The sequence below is a fragment of the Mytilus edulis genome, chromosome 9 (assembly GCF_963676685.1).
Source record: "Mytilus edulis chromosome 9, xbMytEdul2.2, whole genome shotgun sequence".
Taxonomy (NCBI): domain Eukaryota; kingdom Metazoa; phylum Mollusca; class Bivalvia; order Mytilida; family Mytilidae; genus Mytilus; species Mytilus edulis.
In genome coordinates, this window is record NC_092352.1 from 50,108,031 (window position 1) to 50,133,298 (window position 25,268).

At 31.9% G+C, this 25,268-nt stretch overlaps 1 protein-coding gene across 1 annotated transcript; it reads right to left on the reverse strand.

The window, feature by feature from the left end:
- Positions 1-2,828: 2,828 nt before the first annotated feature.
- Positions 2,829-24,545, reverse strand: LOC139489754 (uncharacterized). Its single transcript, XM_071276523.1, has 9 exons — positions 24,346-24,545; positions 18,758-19,030; positions 12,722-12,988; positions 11,749-11,796; positions 10,476-10,526; positions 9,614-9,919; positions 8,764-8,844; positions 7,288-7,363; positions 2,829-4,936 (listed from the first exon to the last, which is right to left on the reverse strand). Exons 1-9 carry the CDS (start codon positions 24,419-24,421, stop codon positions 4,528-4,530), a joined length of 1,587 nt encoding a protein of 528 aa, XP_071132624.1. The 5' UTR covers positions 24,422-24,545; the 3' UTR covers positions 2,829-4,527.
- Between the last annotated feature and the right edge of the window lie 723 nt (positions 24,546-25,268).

Genomic DNA, 25,268 nt, shown 5'->3' on the forward strand with positions numbered 1-25,268 from the left:
GGGAATCTAAACATTTACATTTTAGCATACACAATTTTGAGTTAAAGCTCAAAAACCATATGTTTTTTCATGTTGCTGTTATTTCTATGTCACGCAAGCGTTTTCTGTTTGAACTGTGTTAATAGGTGTTTGTACGCAACGTAACAAGTGGTTGAACATAACGTAAAATGTGTTTGCACATAACGTAATAGTTATTTAATTATACAACATGTATATTTCATCATACTACGTTATTATGATTGGCGAACAGAAATATTTCGTCATTCTGAAATCAACCTTCATTTCAAAATGAAATTTAACATTCATGATGATATGAGCTTCAAAATCAATTGCACATGTAAATGAAAGAAATTGTGCGTTAATGATACTTGCCAAAAAATATAATTATAAATATCGAGTGCTTCTTTCAATAATTTTATATGACCGCGAGTATATTTTTAGAATTAAGCGCGGATTATGTTTTTCACTCAACGCCTTCACACCTAAACACATTTGTAAAAAGAAACATTCAATTTTTTTTTTAACATAACTTCATAGGTGTAAGCGACATAATGTAATAGGTATCTGCACATAAAGTTGTAGGTGTCTGCTCATCATGTAAAACGTATTAACAATGCACGTACCAGAAGATTCGCATGAGATCAGCAATGTCAACGGAAAGTGCAACTATTTGGCAAAACTGATGTAAAAAGTAAAATCACAAAAATACTGAACTTAGAGGAAAATCAATTCGGAAAGTCCATAATCACATGGCAAAATCAAATAACAAAACGCATCAAAAACGAATGGACAAGAACTGTCATATTCCTGATTTGGTACAGGCATTTTCAAATGTAGAAAATGGTGGATTAAACCTGGTTCTATAGCGCTAACCGTCTCACTTTAATGACAGTCTCATCAATTTCCGATATATTAACATTGATGCGTTAAATAAACAGACACAATAAATAGTCAAAATATGGGTACATCAGTCATCATCGTATAACAATTTTAAAAGGAACAATTTAACAGAACACAAAAACATCTACTATCTACGAACACATTCATTGATTTGAGTGGTTGACCTCAGAAAATTTTATACGTCACATAAATTTGTCGTTCAATGTGCATACAAACAATTTTAAAATTTACATAGGAATGTTAGCATACAGGGTTAAAAAATCAAAAGTATGTAAGAACATACTTTATAAGACCTGTAAAAACCATAAGCTATATCATGGTATATTATATTTTCACTGACGATACATATGAATACACACAGCATTAATCCATTACCATATCTTATCATGAGATTTCACATAACAAAGATATATCAAATCTAAAGGTTTACAACGTATGCGCGTCTGGCGTATCAAATTATAATCCTGGTACCTTTGATAACTTTTGACAACATTTAACAATCTCATTTGATTTCAATCCTGGTATTTATGATGAGTTTTTTTTTTACACAAGACGCAATTATCAATTGACATAAAGGATGAATCGCCACAACATAGAAGACCTGTAAAAACTCTTAAGGTAGTTAATCATCATTGTAATATGTATTCATATAGAAGCAGTGTCGGAAAAATAGGCTCTAAAACCTAACATAATAAAGACATGACAACTGATAAAGATAAAGCAACAAAACACATTTGATATAAACAATAAAACACATTTACCGCATTCCATATGTTCATACTATTTATACAATATCATTGCCTCTATTATTCTTCAAAACGTGTTGATTTGTCAGATAAACAATGATAAAGATACAATTAAGCGGGAAAATATAAAAATCCTGTTTTATAACACCTTTATTATGTCGATAATTTAACCTAGTATTCTCTAGTAAACAACACAATGCGCCTCTCCATTTTTACATGAATTATCATTTATCATAATTACGTCCCCATTGTTTGAAAACAAAACGGCACGGTTGTCGACTGATGAAAATTGACTATTTGAAATCTATCTAGCCGAGAATATCTTTTACATAAGGGTTTATTAGAGCCCTTTGATATTCTAAAGTCCTTCCATATATGTGATTTTAAGAAAAACCATAAATTCCCTAAGGAATATATTTTCAAACAGGTGCAAAAGCTGAAGTAGTTTGACTACTTTCAAAACTACTATTTTCAAATGGCCGTTCAACTCGTAGTTCAGTACAATTAAACACGCGCATTTAATTCAAAGGTGTGGATAATAGGGATACTAGAATATGATAATTGTCATCGCTGAAATTATTTAAAAAAATGGTACAGATTGTCATTTATTTTGCTTTAGATTTAGTGGATCCGTGAATAAGGCTATGTTTTGGTGGTCAAGTCCATATCTCAGATACTATAAGCAATAAGTTTAGTATATTCTGGTTACTTCTCATTACCACATCTTCATATACTATAAGGTGTACATGTCTAACTAGCAGATGTCATCTGGCCATGACCACATTTTCATGGTTTAGTGGTTATAGTTAAGTTTTTGAGTTTTGGTGTTTGTTTCTAAAACTCTATGCAATACAACAACTCTATTTGGCGTATATAATTATTTGATGATATACATATCAGTCATGCATGTTTTATTTGACCTTGTCCTCATTTTCACGTTTCATTGCTCAGTGTTAAGTTTTGTCTGTATTTAGTGTATTAATTATTTGAAAGGTGTACATGTATTTCTTGTTTGGTTATTTGATCTTGACCTACATTTCTTGAATCATTTTTAAGCATATGTAATAGTTGTAGTAAATCTTTATATTTACTATCAAAATAATATCAATGATTAGTAAAAAAGGAGAGACATTTCAGCGTGTGCACTCTTGTTTTCTGAAACTTAAATAAAGAAGTAGGGAATTGTTGTCTAATTTCAGATAGTTTAATCATGAGCATATTGATATTCATGTTTTATTTTATATATATCATGTTTATTGAATATATATAATCCTCACACAATCATTTATTTCGAGTACATAGATGTAAATAGTATAATTTTGAGCAGAATATAGCCTGAATTAAGCACAACATTAAATAAAAACGAATAACTTTAATACATAAACGTACTGCAGATTAATATTTTTTTTAGACTTTGTAAGAGTGGATTGTAGACAAATGCACTACAGCAATCCGATTTGTTGACATCATAACAATACATTTAGCTTACACAATATGTAGAATCTTGAATAAAACACACGTTAAAAAAATGAATCTTAGGAAAAAATGGAAAGTCCTTTAAGAAATGCCAGAAGTATAAGTTCAAACACATCGAACGAATAAAAAACATTCCTGACTTGGTACACACATTTTTATATGTAGAATATGGTGGATAACCGATTAATGACTGCTACTCAACTGAAAAGGCAGCAAACATTCCGAACATTAAAGATTGTTTTTAGTCAGACAGTCATTTATTATCGAATAGCAAAATCAAAAACTGAAACATATCAAAATTAAAGTCACAAGAAACGAGTGACCGGTGAAAAATAATTTTATTCCAATTCCTGAACCAATGCATACAAACATCATTAACTAAGTCGTATGTGCACGATTTTATCATTTTATTCGCATAAATTTCGTATAATCGTCAAATTTTTTTACAATCGGTCAGTGTTGTTGTGAAAATATGGCAGGTAATTAAAGTTCGTGTTTTGAAGCCGAAGTTTAACGATTGTCACCTGTTCGTCAACAATCAACAAAAATGCACTGATATTGAGCACGTGTTTAACATGTAGAGTCAGATAATATTTTTACGAGACTAGTCACACTGAGGTCACTTTGCATACGGAAAAATGTCGGGAAATTGCTTCCTGGAAGCAATTAAAATAAAGTAAACTTATGCGGAATATGAACAAATTAAAGAATTTTCTTCAGAAAAAAGTATATGTACATAAGTTTTATAATGAAAACTATCCATTGAGTTATATAAGATTTCTTATGAATTTAAGGAAAAATTCTGTCATATTTAAGAATTTCCACAGGTAATATAGCAAGATAAATATCTTACATGTATGACCTTCACATAACATTCCATTATACAGATAACAATGCATGTGCAAAACAAACAGTTACGTTAAGTAAAATTGTCAAAAGATTTACTACATATGTCAACATTGTGTTATAATCTTAATCAATATTCGTTAAAATATATATGCATCATGGCATATGGACATTATTTAGAAACAAGATCTTATTAAGCAAAAATAAAAGACAATAACAAAAAAAAATGAAAATTACACAATAACAAAATTGCTGGATGTAAAAAAATACCAAAAAGTACTATATAAAACCATATTTTATTGGACTAAAAAGTAAAGATAGATAAAAAATGACAAATAAAAACACTACAACATGTAACTATATATGTTATATAAGTCCATAGAACTAAAAACATCGACAGGCTTTTTTACTTCGAATAGCAGGATTGATTTTTGTGTACAATTTATTTTTTTACAATATTTGATAAGATTTTGTGTAATCTGGATTTATTGTTTTCATAATTGGTATAATTAAACACATGTTATTGTAAGAGATTCGAGCAGTTTTAAAAATCCTGGTGTTAAATTCTTTTACTTTTGTCGTAATAATCTTCAGTTTTCTGTCCAAAAACATGATCATAAGTTTCCTCTTTTCTATCTAGTCTTGTGTTTTGTTCTGTAGAATCATACACGGTATCAATTGTACGGCTGTATGCGTCGGTGTCGTTAACCACATGTCTCCGTTCATTAGTTTTATCATATAACCCCTCCTCAGAGAGCGCATACAATGATTGTGAGTCTTTAGATGGATAACTATAGGATTGGTCGTCTTCGTTTTCTGTCGTGTTTGTGCTATTCTTTGTTACCTGGCTTTTCGGTACCTTTTTGTTTGATGGATACTGAGGAAGTGCTATATTTTGTTGGCCTACATAATCATCATCGCTGTTGTTACTCACAATGCGTTTTCGAATCGAATCTTTACTAACATATCTGAAAAAGAGCATTTTTTTCTGTATCAGATACGATATTTGGGCATTGTATCACCACTCCGGTCACCTATTGGTCTCTTATATCAAAAAATAGTCATACATGAGTGTTAAATAGAAGGTTTCTTAAATAATGAGTGATGATATCCGTCAAAAAATGTCATATTCATAATGCAAACCCGTAAATTAAAAAGTAAAATCACAAAAATACTGAACTCTGAGAAAAATTCAAAACGGAAAGTCCCTAATGAAATGGAAAATTCAAATAATAAAACACATCAAACGAATGGACCACAATAATCATATTCCTGACGTGGTACAGCCATTTTCAATTGTAGAAAATGATGGATTGAACCTGATTATTATGCGCTAAACCTCTCACTTGTATCCCAATCTCATCAAATTTCATTATATTTAAAACGATGCATGACCAACACAGCATAATAAGTAAAATTGTCAAAAATTAGTTGCAGAATTTGCATGTACTAATAAAATCAATCATTTTTATCGCTCAGATTGCTTTCGAGTTTCTATAATTGAGTGAGACTACTTCGCAGAAGCATGGTTCCAGTTGGTTTTTGTAAATGCTTAAAAGTCGTAAATTATATCACACGAAATTATATTATGAATCACCAAACTTACAGACCATCCACACTTAAAGACTACCGAAACCAGAGGCTCCATGGAGCCAAAATCAACGTTTTATCCCTATGCTCTTTTTTTAGCCATGTTAGCCATCTTGGTAGGCGGGCCGGTTCATTGAACACACTTTTTAAAACTTAATACCCCAATGATGATTATGACCACGTTTAAATGAATTTGGCCAAGTAGTTTCAAAGTAGAAGATTTTTGTAAATTAACATACGACGAAGAACGACGGACGCCAAGTGATGAGAAATGCTCACTTGGTTCTTTGGGAGTGCTTTAAGATTATGCAGAGATTAATAACTAAACAACTTTTTTCCAACAATTAATCGAGAAAATAAATCTCATAGTAGTATAAATTCGTTTTAATTCGTTCATCTACTGACTATAAATGCAAGTTTCTACTGTAACTGTCTTTTTCTTTTCCTTTGCATTTGTAATTTTCCAATGATATATTGAAACTCAAAATAACCAACTATGTTGGTGGTATCGATACACTGTCCATATAACATGACAGTGGGACACAGAAGAACAACCGATTTTAGGTTTACAAAATAATCGTAAATAGTTTTAATTAAGTCTCTATGAGGAAATGTGTATACAGGTATTATGTTAAGTGTTTTTGAATTTGGTATGTCAACTGTGCGTTTGATGTTAAAAAATTTGTTCGTGTTTATCATTTATCATTTTAAAACAACAGTCTTAATACTTGAAATATCTTCCTTGCAAATTCTTGTTTAATTTGATTCCACTTAAGGTGGCTGTGGGTACAAAAATTTCAGCAAAAAATTGAACCTTTATTTTTTCATTACAAATTTTATTTATTACACTTTTAGTTATTACTTTATGATATGGTAAAAAAATCAACCCAAAAAATCGATTCGGTTTGACCCCAGATGATATCATTTAAAAAGCTCCAAATTATCTCCTTTTGGTGCAAAAATGCCATTTTTTGGCATTAAATTTGAAATATCTTTTTTGACTCATCGGTGACCTATATTTTTTATTATTGTTTTCATACAAGCTGTACATAAACTAAATAATTGTAAAATTTAAGCGATTTCTGTAATTAGGTTATTTTTTTATTTCGATATTACCTTTATTTCTCCTATTAGTTCAACAGAAAAAAAGAACATTAACAAAAATGTATGCTTCTTCCGGAGGCCGATTGTGAGCTTAAATGAACGGTGACCCCATTTTTTTATTTCATTTTTCTTTTAAGTATATGATAAAGTTCATTTATAAAAAAATATAGCGAAATCTTATATTAGAAAAAAAAAAGATTTATACCCAGAAGCCCCCTTAACAACAATATGACATGAATGATGATATAATACTTGAACTGATATGTGAAAACTTATATCTCATGACCTAGCTTTTTTGGGGTATATCATTAAATAAATCTAACTTCTACTCCTGAAATTTCCTAGTATCAAATTGTATTCCCTTCTAAGATATGGTCATAACTGTTAAGAACAAATGTATGGTTGACTTAAAACACATTTATATCATAGAAGAAAATTATTTACGTTTACCAACACATTTCAGATCGTCAAACATTCAACCTTCATACTGTGTTTCTTCTACAATTTGCCAGATCTCATGTGACGCTATATGGTACATTGTAACCTACATTATAATATGATTGATATTAAACACGCCATTGCCAATTTGTTTTTAAATCTCAAATTACGACATGTTTTTTCATACCTTCGGCGGATGAACGCAATAACTACGATAACGCAAACCACCATTATAATAGCCACTGGTATACCGACAGCCATTCCTAGAAAAAAAAAATTATTTAAACGTTATTTGTTCAACTGTGAATCTCAGAAACTTTGTTTTCGGTGTGGCATTTTATTTAAGAAAGTTTATAAGCGAATTAATTTTATACTCCTTCGACGAAAGAAAGAAACTGATGATCAACATTGACGATTCAGAGTTACGAAATATAGTACATTATTCCGAGCTACAATGTGATATGATATTAATGAACGTGCATTTCCTATTATTATTTTCTTGATAGATTTTTCTGCTCCCAAAACAGTTATAGACACAAGAAATGCAAGTGGTGAGATTGAAATTATCCTGAAAATTGTACAGATCTGTTTGATAGATGATGACAGAAATGTTCCAATTGTTGTATCTACACTCGTATTATGTTTTCTTCAAATGTTTCATTTCGAATAAGAATTATTACCGGGTTTGTAGTAACATGTGTAACATCCTAAAATTTGAGCGTTCACATGCTTCACCTACGTATACGGTTCATATTATATCATGTCAAGTGTACGTGTTGCTTAGTATAGTTTTTGTATGCCCCATTTATGGGCATTATGTGTTCTGGTCTGTGCGTCCGTCTGTTCGTCCGTTCGTCTGTTCGTTCGTTCGTCCGTCCGTTCATCCGTTCGTTCGTGTCCATTCATCCGTTCGTTCGTCCGTTCGTTATTCCGTCCGTCTGTCTCACTTCAGGTTAAAGTTTTTGGTCTAGGTAGTTTTTGATGAAGTTGAAGTCAAATCTGCTTGCAACTTAGTACACATTTTCTCTACGATATGATCTTTGAAGTTTTAATGCCAAATTAGAGATTTTTCCACATTTACACGGTCCATTGAACATAGAAAATGATAGATGTACTTTGGACACATTCTTGTTGTGTTGTGTTTTGTGAATTATTAATTCTCTTTCATCGTTTCTGTTTTGATATGGCATTGTCAGTTGATTTTGGATATGTGAATATGTATATCCTATGGATATATTTCGCCTTGTTCTTGGTGCTAACTGGTTAACTGACATCTTCCAAGACTCTTCGAAGTCTATTGAATAAACGATCTCTTTCTTATTGATTTTCACATTGAGTAACTAAATGATATTTGAATTATACCTTTAAAGTAGACTTTGTACCCATAGTACACAACCTATTTTACAAATACCAAATTCGTTCGTTAGCTGTATTTAACATGATATCATCGTCCTGAATATTTTGGTGATTGCAAGGATTGAGCATGAACTGTGTTTCGGACTCGTCAAATTGAAAGTTTGACCTCAACATATAACCTTTAGAAGTAAACTTGAAAGACATAAATACAATGGTGATACAAACACATACTTATATACTCAAGTGTTTCAAACTAAGATATTATCTTGTTAATAAGCAACACATAGTAATGTTATATACAGCATACCTAAGGTTGATGATTCTGATTTTTCTGAGGTTGCTTTTTGAGGAACGGAATATCTGACACATTGCCCTCTTCTGTTTGCCTCTAAGAAAGAAGAAAATATATATTCAATGAATTGTTCATCAAATAGTTACATGGATTGATGTACAATGGTGTTGTTGAAATTATTTTTATATTATAGCATGAAAGATATTCGATAGATGGCTGCTGGACAAGCTTATTTTGTTGGCCGGTAGTGTTAAAATGAATCTGTATAACAAAGGATGATGTATATGCTCCATCTGTCGTAGTAATTCACATGAGAGTTTTGTTCCTCGATGATGACATCATCGAATGATATGTTTGTGCTCTTTGTGTATCTGTCCTATTCTAATTAACAGATATTTGATTTTTTGCTTGTGACAGAGTTTACAGTATGCTTTTTTTCTCATTGTTGACGTTCTTACAATGACTCAGTATAACTTCTGTACACTTCATTTGAACTCTAGTATATTTTTGATACATTGACCATGAAACAGCAGTCTCTTTATGTTTATGTTACAATGAGAAAAACGATTGATGACACATGTGTAGCTGATATGACTTTCTGTCCGAAGCATACTATATTATCCGTTGTCTATGGTAGGATAATGTTGTTTAGTCCTTATTTTAGTATTCGATATTTGTAGGATATTGATTGAACTGTTCTTTTTATTCGTTTTTTTTCCATGCCTTTTCCGATTTCTTCTGACTTTTGAGTTGTATTTCTTCCGTTAGAACCGCCAGCCTCTCTAAAAGAATTCGTTCATATGAAATATATGTATGTTTATAATTGTCAAAAAAGCATGCAGTTTGATGATTAACCCTGATTCACCTTGACAACACACAGCACCTGCAACTTTGGATGTATTACAGCTTGTCGGATTTTCTGTTGAATTACACTTGAGCAAACTAGTTTCAAGTCCATTACAATGTAACGAATAAGGAGCAATCGGTATATCCAATAGTTTGTCAACAACTGTAGAATGTCCAAGCCAGGTTTGGTTAAAATATCTACAGAGCACTACAGCATCCTTGTCATCCCATCCATGACTACAAAGGTATTGCGTTTCACTTTGCGAAGGTTGATAGGATACTACGCGATGGTCCTTATCAAGACTTAGTTCCGGCATTTCAGGATCTGCGACACGATAGACATGTTTTAAAACTTATGTTTTATACTATTTCTAATTCTCGAAGTACACATAAAACCACACCTTATCAAATACTTAAAAAAAACCAAATCAGGCCAATAATCAAAATAAATTGAAATAGTTCAAACATTTGTTTTGTCATTTTGTTCTAAATAAAACACGGCTAAGATTAATTTGTGTTTTTTGTGAACTGATAACTCAGTTGATTTGAGCAGTTTAAACTATTAACTTAGTTGATTTGAGCAGTTTAAACTATTAACTCAGTTGATTTGAGCAGTTTAAACTATTAACTTGTTTACATGTTTGCATTAGTTAACCAGTTTTACTTATGGTTTGCATACATTAATCAAACTTATTTCGGTGTGTATTTTCGGTTCATATGTGGATATTTTGTGTTCATATAATAGTTATAATACTATATATTTTTTGGGGTTTCTTTTCTCATTGTTGGTCATAAATTTATAGTTTTTTCGATCATGTAGGATTAGCATTCCGGAAGTACAAATTGGCATGCACGTTGAAGAAATCTGAATTGTTACTTACATTCAAAAGTATCATTTTCAAAAGCGGTAGTAACCGTATCACGTCCATGATCTTAAAAAAACAACATTTTAAAATATTTAGTAATTCCGTTAATACAAGTTGATAGAATAAAGTTGAATATCAAAGACAAACAAAATTGGGGTCAATAAAAATATGGTCAGACAAAAGCTAGACTCGGTCTTCTTTTGAAATGAATTTTACTGTGCGAATTGTTATGCTTTTACTTTTCTACATTGGCTACAGGGTTGCGTTCTCAAAAATCATGTTTAACCCCGTCATTTTTTTGCGCCTGTCCTAAGTCTGGAGCATCTGGCCTTTGTTAGTCTTGAATGTTTTTTTTTATTTTAGTTTCTTGTGTATAATTCGGAGTTCAGAATAACATCCATTATCACTGAACTAGTATGTGTTTGTTTAGTGGTCAGCTGAAGGACGCCACCGGGTGCGGGATTTTCTCGTTGCATTGAAGACCTGTTGGTGACCTTCTGCTGCTGTCCGCTCTATGGTCTGGTTTTTGTCTTTTTGACACATTCCCCATTTTCATTTTCAATTTTATCAGCATTGATGTATATTGATAAAAAAAAAATACCAATCAATTGTAAAATTCTATCTTGCATTCTTATATGAAGTTGTATTACATTGTAGAAATTATGAAATAATAAAAACTTCAAATAAAGTTCAGAAAACATGAGTATTTACGAAATTCAATTACAGGACTGCAATGTAAAACAAAATCGATGAAAATTGCAGTCTTTGTTTTTAACCATGACATGTATCATTAATCGCGTGAATTCCAGATGCGATTATTAAAGTAAAATTGAAACTTTCAATCATAAAGCTTGAAAGATGGACCGATAAGTGTGTGCATATGATGGCCATATCGATTAGGTACGTTGGATGTACATGTACTAACATGCTATCAAGAGATAGGTCTACAAAGATGACGACCAATCGTTTATATCATAAATGTTTTAAACTTTAAATGACAAAGCACACAGTTATAATAGTCAATTTCAAACCACAGGTATACATTTAGAGTACGGTAGAATATGCCTCGTGTGATTTATATCATTGTGATAAGTCAAAGTATTATTTAAATATGTGCGTATGTTGTACCGTTAATACACTGTCCCATCCATTTTAGGGGAGTGCTGGACGCCATTACACATTTTTAACTTTTGAAAATGTCTGTATGTGTCTGTCTCAAGTCAGCATTTCTTAAGTTAAAACAATTTTAAATACAAAATAAATCTCTGCATTATTTAAAACTATAAACCTGATGATGTGCTTGGTATGGTTGATGTGACTGAATGATTAATTATTCCTGAAAGAAGATAAAAATTAACTATCATTGCATTTTTCCACTAGAAAACAAAACATAAAAATGATACGGATGAATTGAACGCTGCGACGAAAACAAACAACCAATTATATATTGTACTACATGGTAAAATACATATCATTTGATTTGTGTCAATTTGAGAAATAATTATTTTGTTTAATTGAACTGTATAGTTGGTGATTACGTCGTACGTTTACACCACTGATGTGTTGAACGATTTTTATGGTGTCTTGAATAAAAGTCACACTTATTATAATCCACGCATTATATCATCAATCCGAATTCGGAAAGCAACAAATTTTATTCGTAAGATGCTTGTATTTCTAGACTTGCAATTGCTTGCATCAATCCTGATCAATGCACAATACGTATGAGTGAATTTATGTAAACAATTGTAAGTCTAGTAATGCTAGCAACATACGATCATTATTTGTAACATAAATAAAATACTATACTGAAAGCATTTATACGGATTCTTCTGAAAAAAGATGTTTTTGTTATAGGAATTCGGATTGATGTTGGAATGCGTGAATGCGAGGATGTGAGGTTTCACTTTTATTCAGAGCTTATATTGATGTTAGCAATTGCAAGTCTGGTTATACTAACATCATTAGATCACTTTATCGTAATATAATTACAACAAAATTCTTATAGTATATATACGGAGTCTTCCGAATGAGATATTTTACAATCGGAGCTCGGATCGATGTTGGAATGCGTGTATGTTAGATGTCAATTTTATACAAAGTATTATGTTTTCTTTGTTGTGGTTTGTGTATTATTGTTTGTCTACTTCTCTTTTGTTTTAAGTCATAACGGTGTCAGTTTATTTTCGACTTTTGAATTTGAATGTCCCTTTAGTATCATTCGCCTCTCATTTATCAATATGAAATGTTATCCTGCTTACCTTTACAAGTATACTGAATATTGGCGAATCGTCTATGAAAAAGGCATGATGTTTTACTTATATCCGGTAAGCACCTCTGCTTCTCGTTGCATAATCTTTTAAGTGTATTTATCGCACAAGTATTGTCCATACCATCACAAATACTCTTACTATATGACCCGCAATTTTGTATATGAATGTGGTATTTCGAAGGACAGTTCACATTTTCTAATAAATTTGCACATGTATCTACAGGAGCAGGATGTTTATTACGCCACCAAAATCCCCCTAAGGACGAAAAGAAAAACAGATCAGACAATATCTGATTGTTTGATTGTTTGATTGATTTATTGATAGTCTGTTGCTTAACGTCCAGTGGCAAATATCTGTTGATCAGGACTATAAAAACCATGATGTATGATATACTAAAATACGCAAACTCGTTAAAGCGTGAATGGTCGCTATTATTATTATTTTTGGAACTGTAGGAGAAAACAAAGTAACAAAATAAAGGGATCCATTTTCATAGATGGTTTACACGGTGGGTATGGTTGTCCTGCGAGAGAACGTACTGTGCTGGTGATTTGGTCCTGACGGGTGCTGGTGGGTCCTGATTCTGTGCTGGTGGGTTTGTTTACATTGTATCAGAACGGCAATAAAACGACTGTTTTGTTGCTTAATTTTTCTCTGATGCGTCATAAGTACCAAGTATATTTCAACAATATAAAATTGCAAAAGTCGTGCAAGTTCGTTAAACGGAATTGTCCTGACGATGTGCTGGTGATAAGAAAAACGGTCCTGGTTCTGTGCTCCTATGTCCTGGTTCTGTGCCTTTATAGTTTAGTTAAAAGTGGCAAATATTCAAGATCATTGATGCTGTACTGTTATTGACTACTAGTAATTAACTGTTGTCTGCTTTCTTGAAATTGACATTGTTATGAATCTGTTTACTGTTATGATGAGAGAAAAAAAACCAAACTATTTTTTATTCTTTTTAAAAGTAACTGTAATTTTATTTATTGGCCTGTTAATGGAACCCTTCTTGCTCCCTTTTAAGATAAGAAAATATGTTTACGATTTTCGGGATTACGATCATTTTGCAAGATCGTCAAAATACGTTGTAATTTATACAATACTTATATAAAGTAGATGATGTTGTATGTTTGTTGTCAATGGACAAATTTCCATAAGAAACCAAAGAAAGTATGTGTTAACAACCATACGTCATTGTATAACCTTCAACAATAACCCATAAAATAAAAATGTAAAAGGTTTTGCATAAAAATGGAGAGCAAAAATATAGAACAAAGGACTTTCTGAGCGTTTGAATCATATGTCTTTAACAGCTTAAAACACATTTGTTTGTGAAAAATTGAGTGCTGACTATAAGAATGACAATAGTATTGCGGGTTTGTTTGTTTGGGTTTTTTGGGGGGAATGGGGGATAAGTTAGAGCGAGGTTACAGTGAAAGAGTTAAGCTTGGAATAGTTTCCCGTAAGATTTAAAAGTTGTATTTTAAAAGAAAAATGTATCTTACAGCTATAAAGAATCACTTGCTGTATCTGTAAGATTTTTTCAACATATTTTTTTTGTCTGAACGGTTATCAGGTATTATTTTTTTTTTCGAAAGTTCGATAGAACACTAAAAAAATCACTATTTTATGAAAGGGCAGACTAGAATATGTCAGAGAATGAAGACGAGATAACCTAGAGAACATTAACAAAACTAAGATTTCTTAGCTTTTTCATTTCAAAATTCAAAAATAAATAAATATTTTTGATAAAGAATTACAGGGGAGGAAGTGAACAATGTGTCCTACTTTTCTATATTTAAATATTTTTATGAATAAAAATCAAATGTGCCTTAATTATGATTGAAAATGAGTAAATGGAAAAACAACCAAACTAAAATACACTTTTATTTTAATATTGGTAATATCACTAAGCTTTTAAGTTTTGTGTGTCAAACACACTATCTCTGTAGTAATGACTCCTTATTATCTCCATTTTTTTCTGCATTTTTTTATATTGTGAATTCTTAGTATTATTATATTAAAATGTAGACTTAATTTATATTTAAAAAAACTGAATCTAAAGCCAGATAAATCAAACTTTTTTGTTTCTATCTATCCGTTTTCAGGACTTTAACAATCAACATAAACACGCCTGGAAAGTAAAATGCGTACTCGGCTGTCTGTAATCGACCATTTTTAGACACCCTCCTAAAAAACAAGCCGGGGGTGGGGTTCAGAGATGCAAATTAAGTACTTAGATCAATATTTTATATTTTCGTGTATGGTTTATCACCCCCTCCTGTGGCCTGTCAATTACGAAAATGTGCAAACTGCAATAGTATCAAAACAGCACAGACAATAAATAATAGAGATATAATTTTGTACATATACATGTATCAAGGGATAATAGAGATATAATTTTGTACATATACATGTATCAAGGGGAAACTTCTTGCAAAGCATTATTATTTATAGTTCATTATTGTATTTAGTAGAAAAAGAGAATTTGGTGAAAATAAAATCACTATTTTTGTAGAAAATTCACAGACCTTTGTACAGAGATTTTTGTTATGTTTAGCATGGGATCAACACAAGGGTACATTATCCTTAAAAATCTGTTTAAAAGTATTTGAAACTAACGTTTGCTTTGTTAATTGTGCCTTCAATTTCAAAAATTAAAATATCTCGTAACTTCATACTACCAATTGAGTATAAAACAAGTATATAAGTTTAAAAAAGAAATTCTTAAATTAAACACCTAGATTTAACTTTAAAAAGTCATAACAGTTTAAAACAATACAAATCTACACACACAAACAACTGGCTTAATTTCAACTGATTTTCAACCCGAATCGCTATAAGATCATATATAAGCTCAACTGTGTCGAGGGATCGTATGAGGTTCATTTATTGTCTTGGCGTCCGTATTACAATGACCAAATGTAACCAAATGATTTTTCAAGAGTGAATCTAGGAAAAACAATATTCATCAACAAACCAGACCACTGTCTGTTAAAATGTATTCGAGTTTTTAGTTACAGCCGATTCCATTGAGTATGTAGGCAAAGGTTATATCTTTGGTTAGCTTGCTTGTTAGCTAAACCGTGAAGTCATTGTTAGGTAAGGTCTATACCCTCCTTTCGAATTAGCCTGGTCCTACAGACAGAAAGATGTGTCATTTGTCGGACTAGTCTACTCTTAAAGTAGGGTAGTTTACATAACCTAACAATGACTTTTCTGTTCAGCAAGCAAGATAACCAAAGATATTCCCTTTGTCTACACGCTCATTGAAATCGGCTTTAATATTGCAAATGTTCAAGCAATTAGGGCAAAACTTACCGAGTAAAAAAAAACAAAATGTCTATCTACCTTGCACTTTCAGAAAATCCAGATCAGATAACGAAACTGGGTCCAGCAACATTTATAAGCAATTTAAGATTTTGACCCTCACAGTTTCCATTCACCACAAATATTCTCGTTACAACGAATCAAATACCAGTTGCAGCCTTTTGTTTATATATTAATATATGTATACGGATAAAGTTATGAAAAATAGCAGGGTCACCAGGGTGAGGAGTCCATGTCATCTGAAATAAATGCTAAGCATAGATCTAGAAAGCGGCAGATAATCATGACATTAAAAAAACCTCTCTTCTTTTCGACTTTTTTCGAACAAATTGACACATAAAATTAATTATATAGTATTTCGGAATTTTTAACTTTTGTTCAATTCATTGGTTACACCTTTTACTAGGATAACAGTCCTGTCAAGTATGAGCTGGATAAAATATTTCAGAAAAGAAGATGGAAATGTGAAAGTTTCCGTGCGTCAGGTGCAACAGCATACGAACAGCTAACATGTCTCGTCAGGGTGGAAGCTAAAAAGTCCACGAAAATTTGATTTAAAACCTTTATTCGTTCCAACAAAGATATTGAGATTTTGTTGAGGATTTAACCATCTACGACAACAAAATTTCATTTTTTTTTTAGAATTTACAGCTCTTCTATAAATATATGCAAAGCAAACCATTGATTAAATTGCTTGCTATGATTGTTTGGATGTTTGTAAACGACAGGTAAGTAGTCTGTTTACTATATACTACAATTTGTTTGGAAAATAAACATTAACTTCAATTCCTGTCAGTTTGTATTTGTCCAATAAAATCCCAGTATGTATTGAAACTCCGCCTACCTATTGTTTGAAAACATCCAAGCGAACATAGCAAGCAAGTCAATCAAAGTTTTTTTTTTGCATGCTTTTATAGAAGAGCTGTACTATATAATGCAAGGAAGCGTTTAAGTCTTTCGCCAAAAAATACTATCAATTTCTTTTTGTCCTATTTAAACTTCCGTACCATTTCCTTCCATTCATGATCATTAAATTGAATTGTAAAATATTTCTTGGTACCTTCTTAATTCCTTTATGAGTCTTATGTAAACATAATTATGACAATAACTGTTGTGAGAACAAGATTCACTGCACACTTTTAAAGTTCTGCTTCATCAAACATTAAAATGTGAACTTAAGTTTTGAGACTTTTTTAATCTACACGATTGGATTTTTGTATTTGAGAACATGGTTTATCTATTAGTTGAAAATGCGGCTTTGAACTAACTTTCAGTACCTGTAAGCATTCGTTATTCAATAATGTGTGTCTTTGTGTTATTATTTTATGTAATAAATTGTTGTGTTGATACACCACTGTAACAATGAAGGAGGAAATGAGCAGGGTTGGTTGGGTGGAAGTGGGGAGGGGTATGCGGAGCGCTAACAAACATGTCTATGCGGCATTGGCTTTGATCATTGTTGAAGCATCAGTGTAAGGGGCATTTAAAATATCTTAATAAAACTATTCTTATTTTAGATACTATATATTGTTATCTGATATTTGACGAAAGATGTTGCCCTTTTATGTAATTATTTAATACAAGTTACGATCATTTCAAAACACATATCAAACAGCCAAATGGATGCACAAGAGCTAAAATAGGAGTCATAGATCCTATTGACAACAATTATCTGCCCAATTTTATTGATTTTGTAACATTTGTTTCAAATATGACCAACTTCTTATCCAAAATCACCAGCACCGTATCAGGACCCACCAGCACAATGACAGGACCCACCAGCACAATGACAGGACCCACCAGCACAGTATCAGGACATGAATAAATTGAGAAAATGCTAAATTTTAATAAATTGCAATGTTTTTTCACAAAATAGTTTTGTCGCGTGGATTGCGGTATAGAAAGCGGACTCTAAGAGCATTTTTGTTTTATTTTTTCAGTTCGAGATTTTCTGAAAATGAGCATTTCTGTGTTACGCTTACTGAAAAAGTTTAGAGGGTCAACTTTTTAATGGTTTACATATGAACCCATAAGAAACAAAATTGAAAAATCTCAACCGTTTTCTTCCATTTTTTATGAGTGAAAACGTCAAAAATCATTATTTTCGTCTTTGTTTACATTTTTTCATTGATCACCAGCACCCGTCAGGACCAAATCACCAGCACAGTACGTTCTCTCGCAGGACAACCATACCCACCGTGGTTTACCTCGTTTTCTAACTATTCCGATAACAAAGTGTATACTTGATACAAATTTACAGATTTTAACTTTAAAGTTTTTGTATGATGAAAAAACAAGTAATTGTTACAGTAGTTCACATAGATTTGTTGTGATTTGTGTAAAACTTTAAAATTGATAGTGATGAGACGTTTTTAGTTATTATCACTAGAATACCTTTAACAATTTTGAATCGACACAAAAAGGCTCTTGAAATATAAAAACTTTATTTCAAATGAAATTTCACAGAAGAAACGAAAACGAGACAAAAATGAGGAAATGGAAATAACACAAATAGCTAAAAAATGGATAAATAAGGATGAGTTTTTAATGAGCAATAAGTGTTTATTATTACATTTTATTTATCAAATATCGTATTGACACGATGCGACATATAAAACATAAAACAGATACATAATCATTATTATAATATTAATATATTGGCAGGTTTAAGTCAAAAATTTGTAAAATACTCACTTGAACACTCGAAATAAACTTTTAAACGCCTTGGTGGTCTTTGGCAAGTTTTACTGAACGACAATTCGATTGGGAGAGTACAGTTATTTTGACCAATACAATTGGCATTGAAGTAATCATCTATATTTGAGTGACAGGTATGACTGTTGCTGAAATCCTGACACGGAAATTCATCATACATGTATGTTATCTTTTTTGAACTAATTATTTCATTATCTGGGCATGTCACCAATTCTGGTTTGAAATTTTCACAAACATGTAGTTTATAACTTTCTACAAATACAGAAAATAAAATAAAATTAGTAAATGTACAAAAGACGGTTTATGGTTGTCAATGAGAAAATTCTGCACAACAGACCAAATAACACATAAATAAACAACTTTAGGTCACCGTTCGGTCTTCAACAATGAGCAAAACCAATACCGAATATTCAGCTTATATAAAGTGTATTAATTGTTTAAAAGGATGATTTTCTAGTATACGTCAGCATTTCGGTTTTAAACGGGAAACTCCACACTAAAATTTACGACAAAAGAGACGATTTGTCGTTCCCTATTGTTAATTTTCCATTTTTAGATGGTGATATTCCTTTGGCACCATCTTACGGTGTTTATATTTCACAGCTCGTTCGCTATGCCGTGTCTGTTGTGACGTTTTTGATTTTAGTGACATCCCATTAGTCCGACAACCATTATTCCGACAGCCCATTACTCCGACAGCCCATTATTCCGATAGCCCATTACTCCGACAGCCCACTATTCCGACAGCCCAATACTCCGACAGCCCACTATTCCGACAGCCCATTACTCCGACAGCCCATTACTTCGACAGCCCATTACTCCGACAATGCATCTGTCTTGTGTGTACTGGTAATTTTCCTTTAAAAAGACCAACTCTGTTCTCTTGAATATTTGGGGTTGTCCGTTTTGATTCCTATTATTCTTTCCATGCGGGATAGTTGTCTCATTATACTGGAGTTGATACACATGCTAATTGCAACTGCTCAGTCCTTACATTCGACCCTCTTTCGTTTTACGTGTTTGGGTATTTATTTGTTTATATTTCGTCCTTTGTGTGTCAACTGTCAGTCTATGATGTCCTAGTTCGCCTGGTGTTTTTTTTTTTATATGAATACGGTATCATGTTCGGGAATGTGAATCCACGAAATACGGAGACAACTACAAGTCACTTCCAATAGCGATAGATCAGACATAGTACGAGAGATGACACTCAATATATTTGTAGGGATGCTTATTTTATATCCCAAGGTTATTTTAAAATCTATGAAAAATTTGCCTCCTTTATAATGGTTGGGGAGGTGCAGGACTTATGATTTACAACAAAACTCACTACGAAAAACAAATGTGACGGACATGAACATTTCGGCAACTTCTATTAAAATATTCATGAGGAAAAGTGGTATCGGTTCAGGGACTGTATATGACAAAGAAACAAACAGTCAACTCAGTTTGACTGTTATTAAAAATAGAACAAGTGCAGTATAAAAGCCAATAACAACTAGCAAAAATCTAAGACAATGTGTGAAATTCTTGTCACGCTTGTGTCTTTGTCAAATTATCTAATTGTAAAAACTTGTGTTAGGGGACGACCATTTGATATTCTTCATTTTCTGCACTTTTGAAGCAAGATTTTTCATTTTCATTAAAGCAAGGGACTGATTATTCATTTTCATTAAAGCAAGGGACTGCTTATTCATTTTCAAACTATATTTATGATTTTCGAAAACATAATTTTTTAGTATAGTGAAGTCATTGTGTACCATTTAATCAGAATTAATCATCATCCTCTGCAAAAATTAATCTTATACATTCCCAACTTCATGTATATGTAGTTTTTTTTTTGTCTTTTCCTACATTAGGCATTTGCCTCAATGTAGTTATACGGCTCTGTTAAAAATAAAAGTGAGGCAAGGTTTCCTGGGACAATATACTTCAAGTTAAATGAAACCAATTTTCAGACATTTCAAGTATATCTAAATAATATCTATACTTTAATTATTAAAAAAATTGGGAAGTGTTTCCCGATTTTTTTGGGGAAAAAGATGAATTTATGAAGAATCTAGTGCCATTTCATACTTTCGATTAGACCTGCTGAGTTATTTATTTTCAATACATTGCAAGTCAGGTAATTTATTTTCAAACAACCACAGAACAAACCATTTATTTTTGTGATTATCAAGGCTGAGTTATTTATTTTCAAAATCCTCCTGACCCCCCCCCCCCCCCCCCCCCCCCAGAATATCAAATGGTTGTCCCCTTAGATCTTTTTTTTTCCTATTTTGTTTTGGCTCATATTGTGACTGAGGCTTATGGTGAAATAAAGATAACTAGTATATATTAGTATTGTAATGTCTTAATGTTGACCCAATCATTATACCGGCGCTTCGAAAAAGTGGGGAGTATACTGTGTTACCTTTGTCTGACCGTCCGTCCGCCCCGTGAATATTTTCGTTGCATCTTTTTCATGAAAAACATTACAAGGATTTCTGAAATTTGGTGTCATGGTTTATTGAAGTCGGGTTTATCGTGAGATGCATTTTCAGATTCTTAACTCAACAACTTTCTGTTAACCGAACATTTTTTACATGAGAGCTAAGTTGAACATTTTCGTCATATTTTTCTCAGAAACTACAATACAATGATTTCTGAAATTTGGTTTCAAGGTTTATATAAGTCAGTTATACTGTGTAATGCTTTTTCAGATTCACATCTCAACAATTTCCTGTTTACCGAAATATTTGGGCAGGGGTATCACCAGTAGCTCGCACCATCACTGGTTGGTCATGATTTATATGCTCTTTATAGACCCTGTTATTTGGAAAATGAAATATTCTTTTCTGTTCTATTCTATATACAGATTTCGAATTGAATATATAAAAAGTATTCGAACTACCTTAGTCTTATGTAATATATACGGAGTTATTTCTTAAAATATTCTATTACATAAACGTAAAAATACAGACAGACAAAAAAATATTTTACCCTGATACTTGACTTGATAAGTGTCGGACTTATGGGTTGTCGGAGTATTGGGCTGTCGGAGCAATGGGTTGTCGGACAGTTGGGTTGTCGGACTAATGGGTTGTCGGACCAATGGGCTGTCGGACTAATGGGCTGTGGCAATCTATGTATTACTGGTTAATTATTAAACGGAGTGTCTATTCGTCCGGCTAGCCGGACGAATAATTAAAAATCTCTATTCGTCCGGCCATCCGTCTGCGCATGCGCAAATCGTCAATATCAATCAGTGTAATGTGACGCGGACAGTGTCCCGGATACGGTGTCGGATAACAAACGCGAGTATGCAATGGACGTTTTGAGAATCGGAGATCGTGATTTATATTTAAAGATGTTATAAAGAAAGCAAGAGAGAATGTGATTTGCTTTTAACGAATTTCTATAGGAGTGATCAAGAACAATAGCGTATACATGTTAACTGTGAGGAATAAGCCTGAAATCAAAGTTAAATTGATGATTCCATGATCCCCAATTTACCTTATGGAGGCAAAACGAATTAGGAAAAAATACTATATTAAACTTGCTTGGATGCATTATTTTTAAGTTATACTACAACGAAGATCTATCAACATGCACTGATATGCCTGGACTGGGAATATGACACCAGGGTTGGGGTATCCCCCCTTTTTTTTTTTTTATCATATATACATTTTTTTTCTAAAAAAAAAAATCTATCGAAAACACAATCCTAATTTTAGGGACAGATTACACGTGCCTATCCTTTTCTCTGATTTCCTATGATTTAAAAATCGCAGAACAATTTAAATGAAGAATCGTGCATATTCATTTGAGGACCTTACTTTAACCAAACTTCACAACAACAATACATTTAGGATCTTTTAGAATCATAGATGTTTAATGAAGTCAATTACCATTTGCCCCGACTATTTACCTTACAAGAAATTCATAGGCAGAACAACAAAAGAGAGAATAATGTGTGCCCCCCCCCCTAAACCCCCTCCCCAAATTCCTTTAAAAAAATCTGAATCAAATGTAAAAGTTTAGTTTTTTTTTTATTAGAATGAGTTCTTTTTTCATAAAACGATGATAGACAATATATATGCAAACTACTCATGCTTGATCTATCTCCTTCAGAACACGATGTTATATCTTCATCATTATATTTTTGGCCGGACAAATAGCGAAAAATCGTAAAATTGCTATTGGTCCGGCTTGCTGGATGAATAGACATTTTTGACTATTTGTCCGGCTAGCCGGACGAATAGCCACTGCCATTATTAAATCAAAAAATCAAATGGTTGCTGCCTTATCTGTTCATTTATGTCATTTTCCCTAATTCACAATCTACATAGTTTGCGAGAAAGAATCATTAAATAAAAATTTTTGTTCAGATCAAACATATCTTATTCGTAATAAATTTGGAAATATGTATTGACGGTTGATTTCAGATTCAGTGTGTATCGTCCTGAACATGCATGACATATTTGCCAATGGACGTTAAGCAACCACAAATCAATCAACCTTTTCCATGTGAATCAATAAGATGTTGAAGATCTTACACACGAATACGTTATATCCGTCTCTATTTTAAAGTGTTATGAAAGTTTTACATTAAAATTATCTGCACGTATATGATAATGTCTCTGCATTTTAGCAATAAATTAACAAAACTTCTGAAATAAAAATGCGGGCAATGACGATTTTTTACACAAATCATTGTTTCAACTTTAAAAAATAAATTCCCAAAAACGGCAACAAAAATATATAGGACAAAACGGGTTTTCGTTTTTTCTATAATGCTTTCTCTAATAGAGATTGCTGCCTAAAATGAAGTTTTGTTCTTTTTATTTCTTCGAACGTAAAACGGACGTTCTCATGTTTTCATGGCAGTTATGACATAATTGTATCACACATAAACTAGGATCTTTTCAACTTGTACAATCCTCCACCCTATCCCCTTTTTGGTTTCAAATTGTGGCATACCCGAATGAAACTTGTTACTGAAAAATTATTCACATCATAACCAATTGAGTTCTATTTGAAAATCATTATCCAATAATACCAACAAAATTTGGCCTTAATTGTTTACAAAACAGCTAATGATTATTCTTGTACGGCACTACCATTTTAACCAGTAGTCGCAACTTTTTCACGACGTAAATTAACAATGTGCGCTTAGAGTGTATACGTAATATGTTTAAAGGAAAAAGAAAACCATCGATATCGAATCGATATATTTCTTCGAGTTATACATGTATTGGTAAAATCCATTTGTATTTATAAAAATGTACATGTAACTATAAACTAAACGTAAAATAACCGCACTCCAAAGTAAATTAAGAAAGAGAGGAAGTCCATAAAAACTCACAAATCAAACACTGTTCTCTATAAATAAGTAGAACAAATGGAACACAAATGTCATCTTCTTCAATGAATACATACACTGTTTGACGAAAATGAATGATGAAAACAGATTAAAGAGCTAAGAGTCTTAACTTTTATGACAGTTATTTACATTTAAAACAAACACACATTGTAGGTATAGTTTACATGGAAAATTTCTCATCTGCTTATGTGCTTGCCCTTACCTGTTTTTCCAGGATAAAACAAAACTGAATAGTCCAAAACGAACCACAGTACATGATAAATTTGTATTTTCTCCATTTTTTAATCAACGTAATCAATGTCCGTAAATTAACTTGATTAGAGACACAAGGAAGTAAAAACATATACACACAAAGATTACATCATCACATGTTGACAGTACTTATATCCGCTTTCAGGTCACATAGGTTAAGGAAAACTTAAATTTAGGAAATACTTAATTAAGTTAAAAGACACACCAAGGCTACAAGAAAAGATTACGTTTTTTTTTTCTTTCTTTCAAAGTTATCAATTCAAAAGTGAGTCATAAAATAGTTAAGTAATAATTTTTAAACGTTTAGCAATGAACATTAGCAATGAACAATGAATAATGAAATCATTTACATTTCAGTATGAAAGGCTGATGTTGAATAAAGACACTGCTCCTTTTTCAAATATCAGTGCTATAAAATGCTAAATTCCATTGATTTATTGTGCTTTCTTTTAGCAGCAGTCCAAGTATGTATAATGAATAAGCCACAAACTTACTATACATACAATGTATGACACATAAAATGTTTAAAGACAGGGCATTTATTAGAATAGATATAAATTGTTTTTAATATATTTTCCAGAAAGTAGAAAACAAAGTAGAAAACAAATACATAATACATATTGACTAAATAAAATATTCCTTGAACAACTTCGATATATACAATTTCTATTTTTTTACCGCAGGAAGGAGATGATTTATCAGATATAACAGTGCAGCAGATTACATATTTTTAGACCAATAATGTATTCTCGATTACTTTCTTGACGAAGAAAAAAACCTCTAAATATAATGATAAATGCACTCTCTTCTGATTGATTGTGAATACATATGATCCTTAAATTATTTAATATCTAAAGGGTGAAAATCGAGAAG

Bases quoted from the DNA above. Each gene is read 5' to 3' on its own strand.
- LOC139489754 (XM_071276523.1), bottom strand. From the start codon at position 24,421: ATGGAGAAAATACAAATTTATCATGTACTGTGGTTCGTTTTGGACTAT. The intron at 11,797-12,721 runs GTAAGCAGGATA...ATCTTCTTTCAG, and splicing joins TATTCAGTATACTTGTAAAG to GAATAATTAATCATTCAGTC. The intron at 4,937-7,287 runs GTATGAAAAAAC...GCTCTTTTTCAG, and splicing joins ATTGCGTTCATCCGCCGAAG to ATATGTTAGTAAAGATTCGA.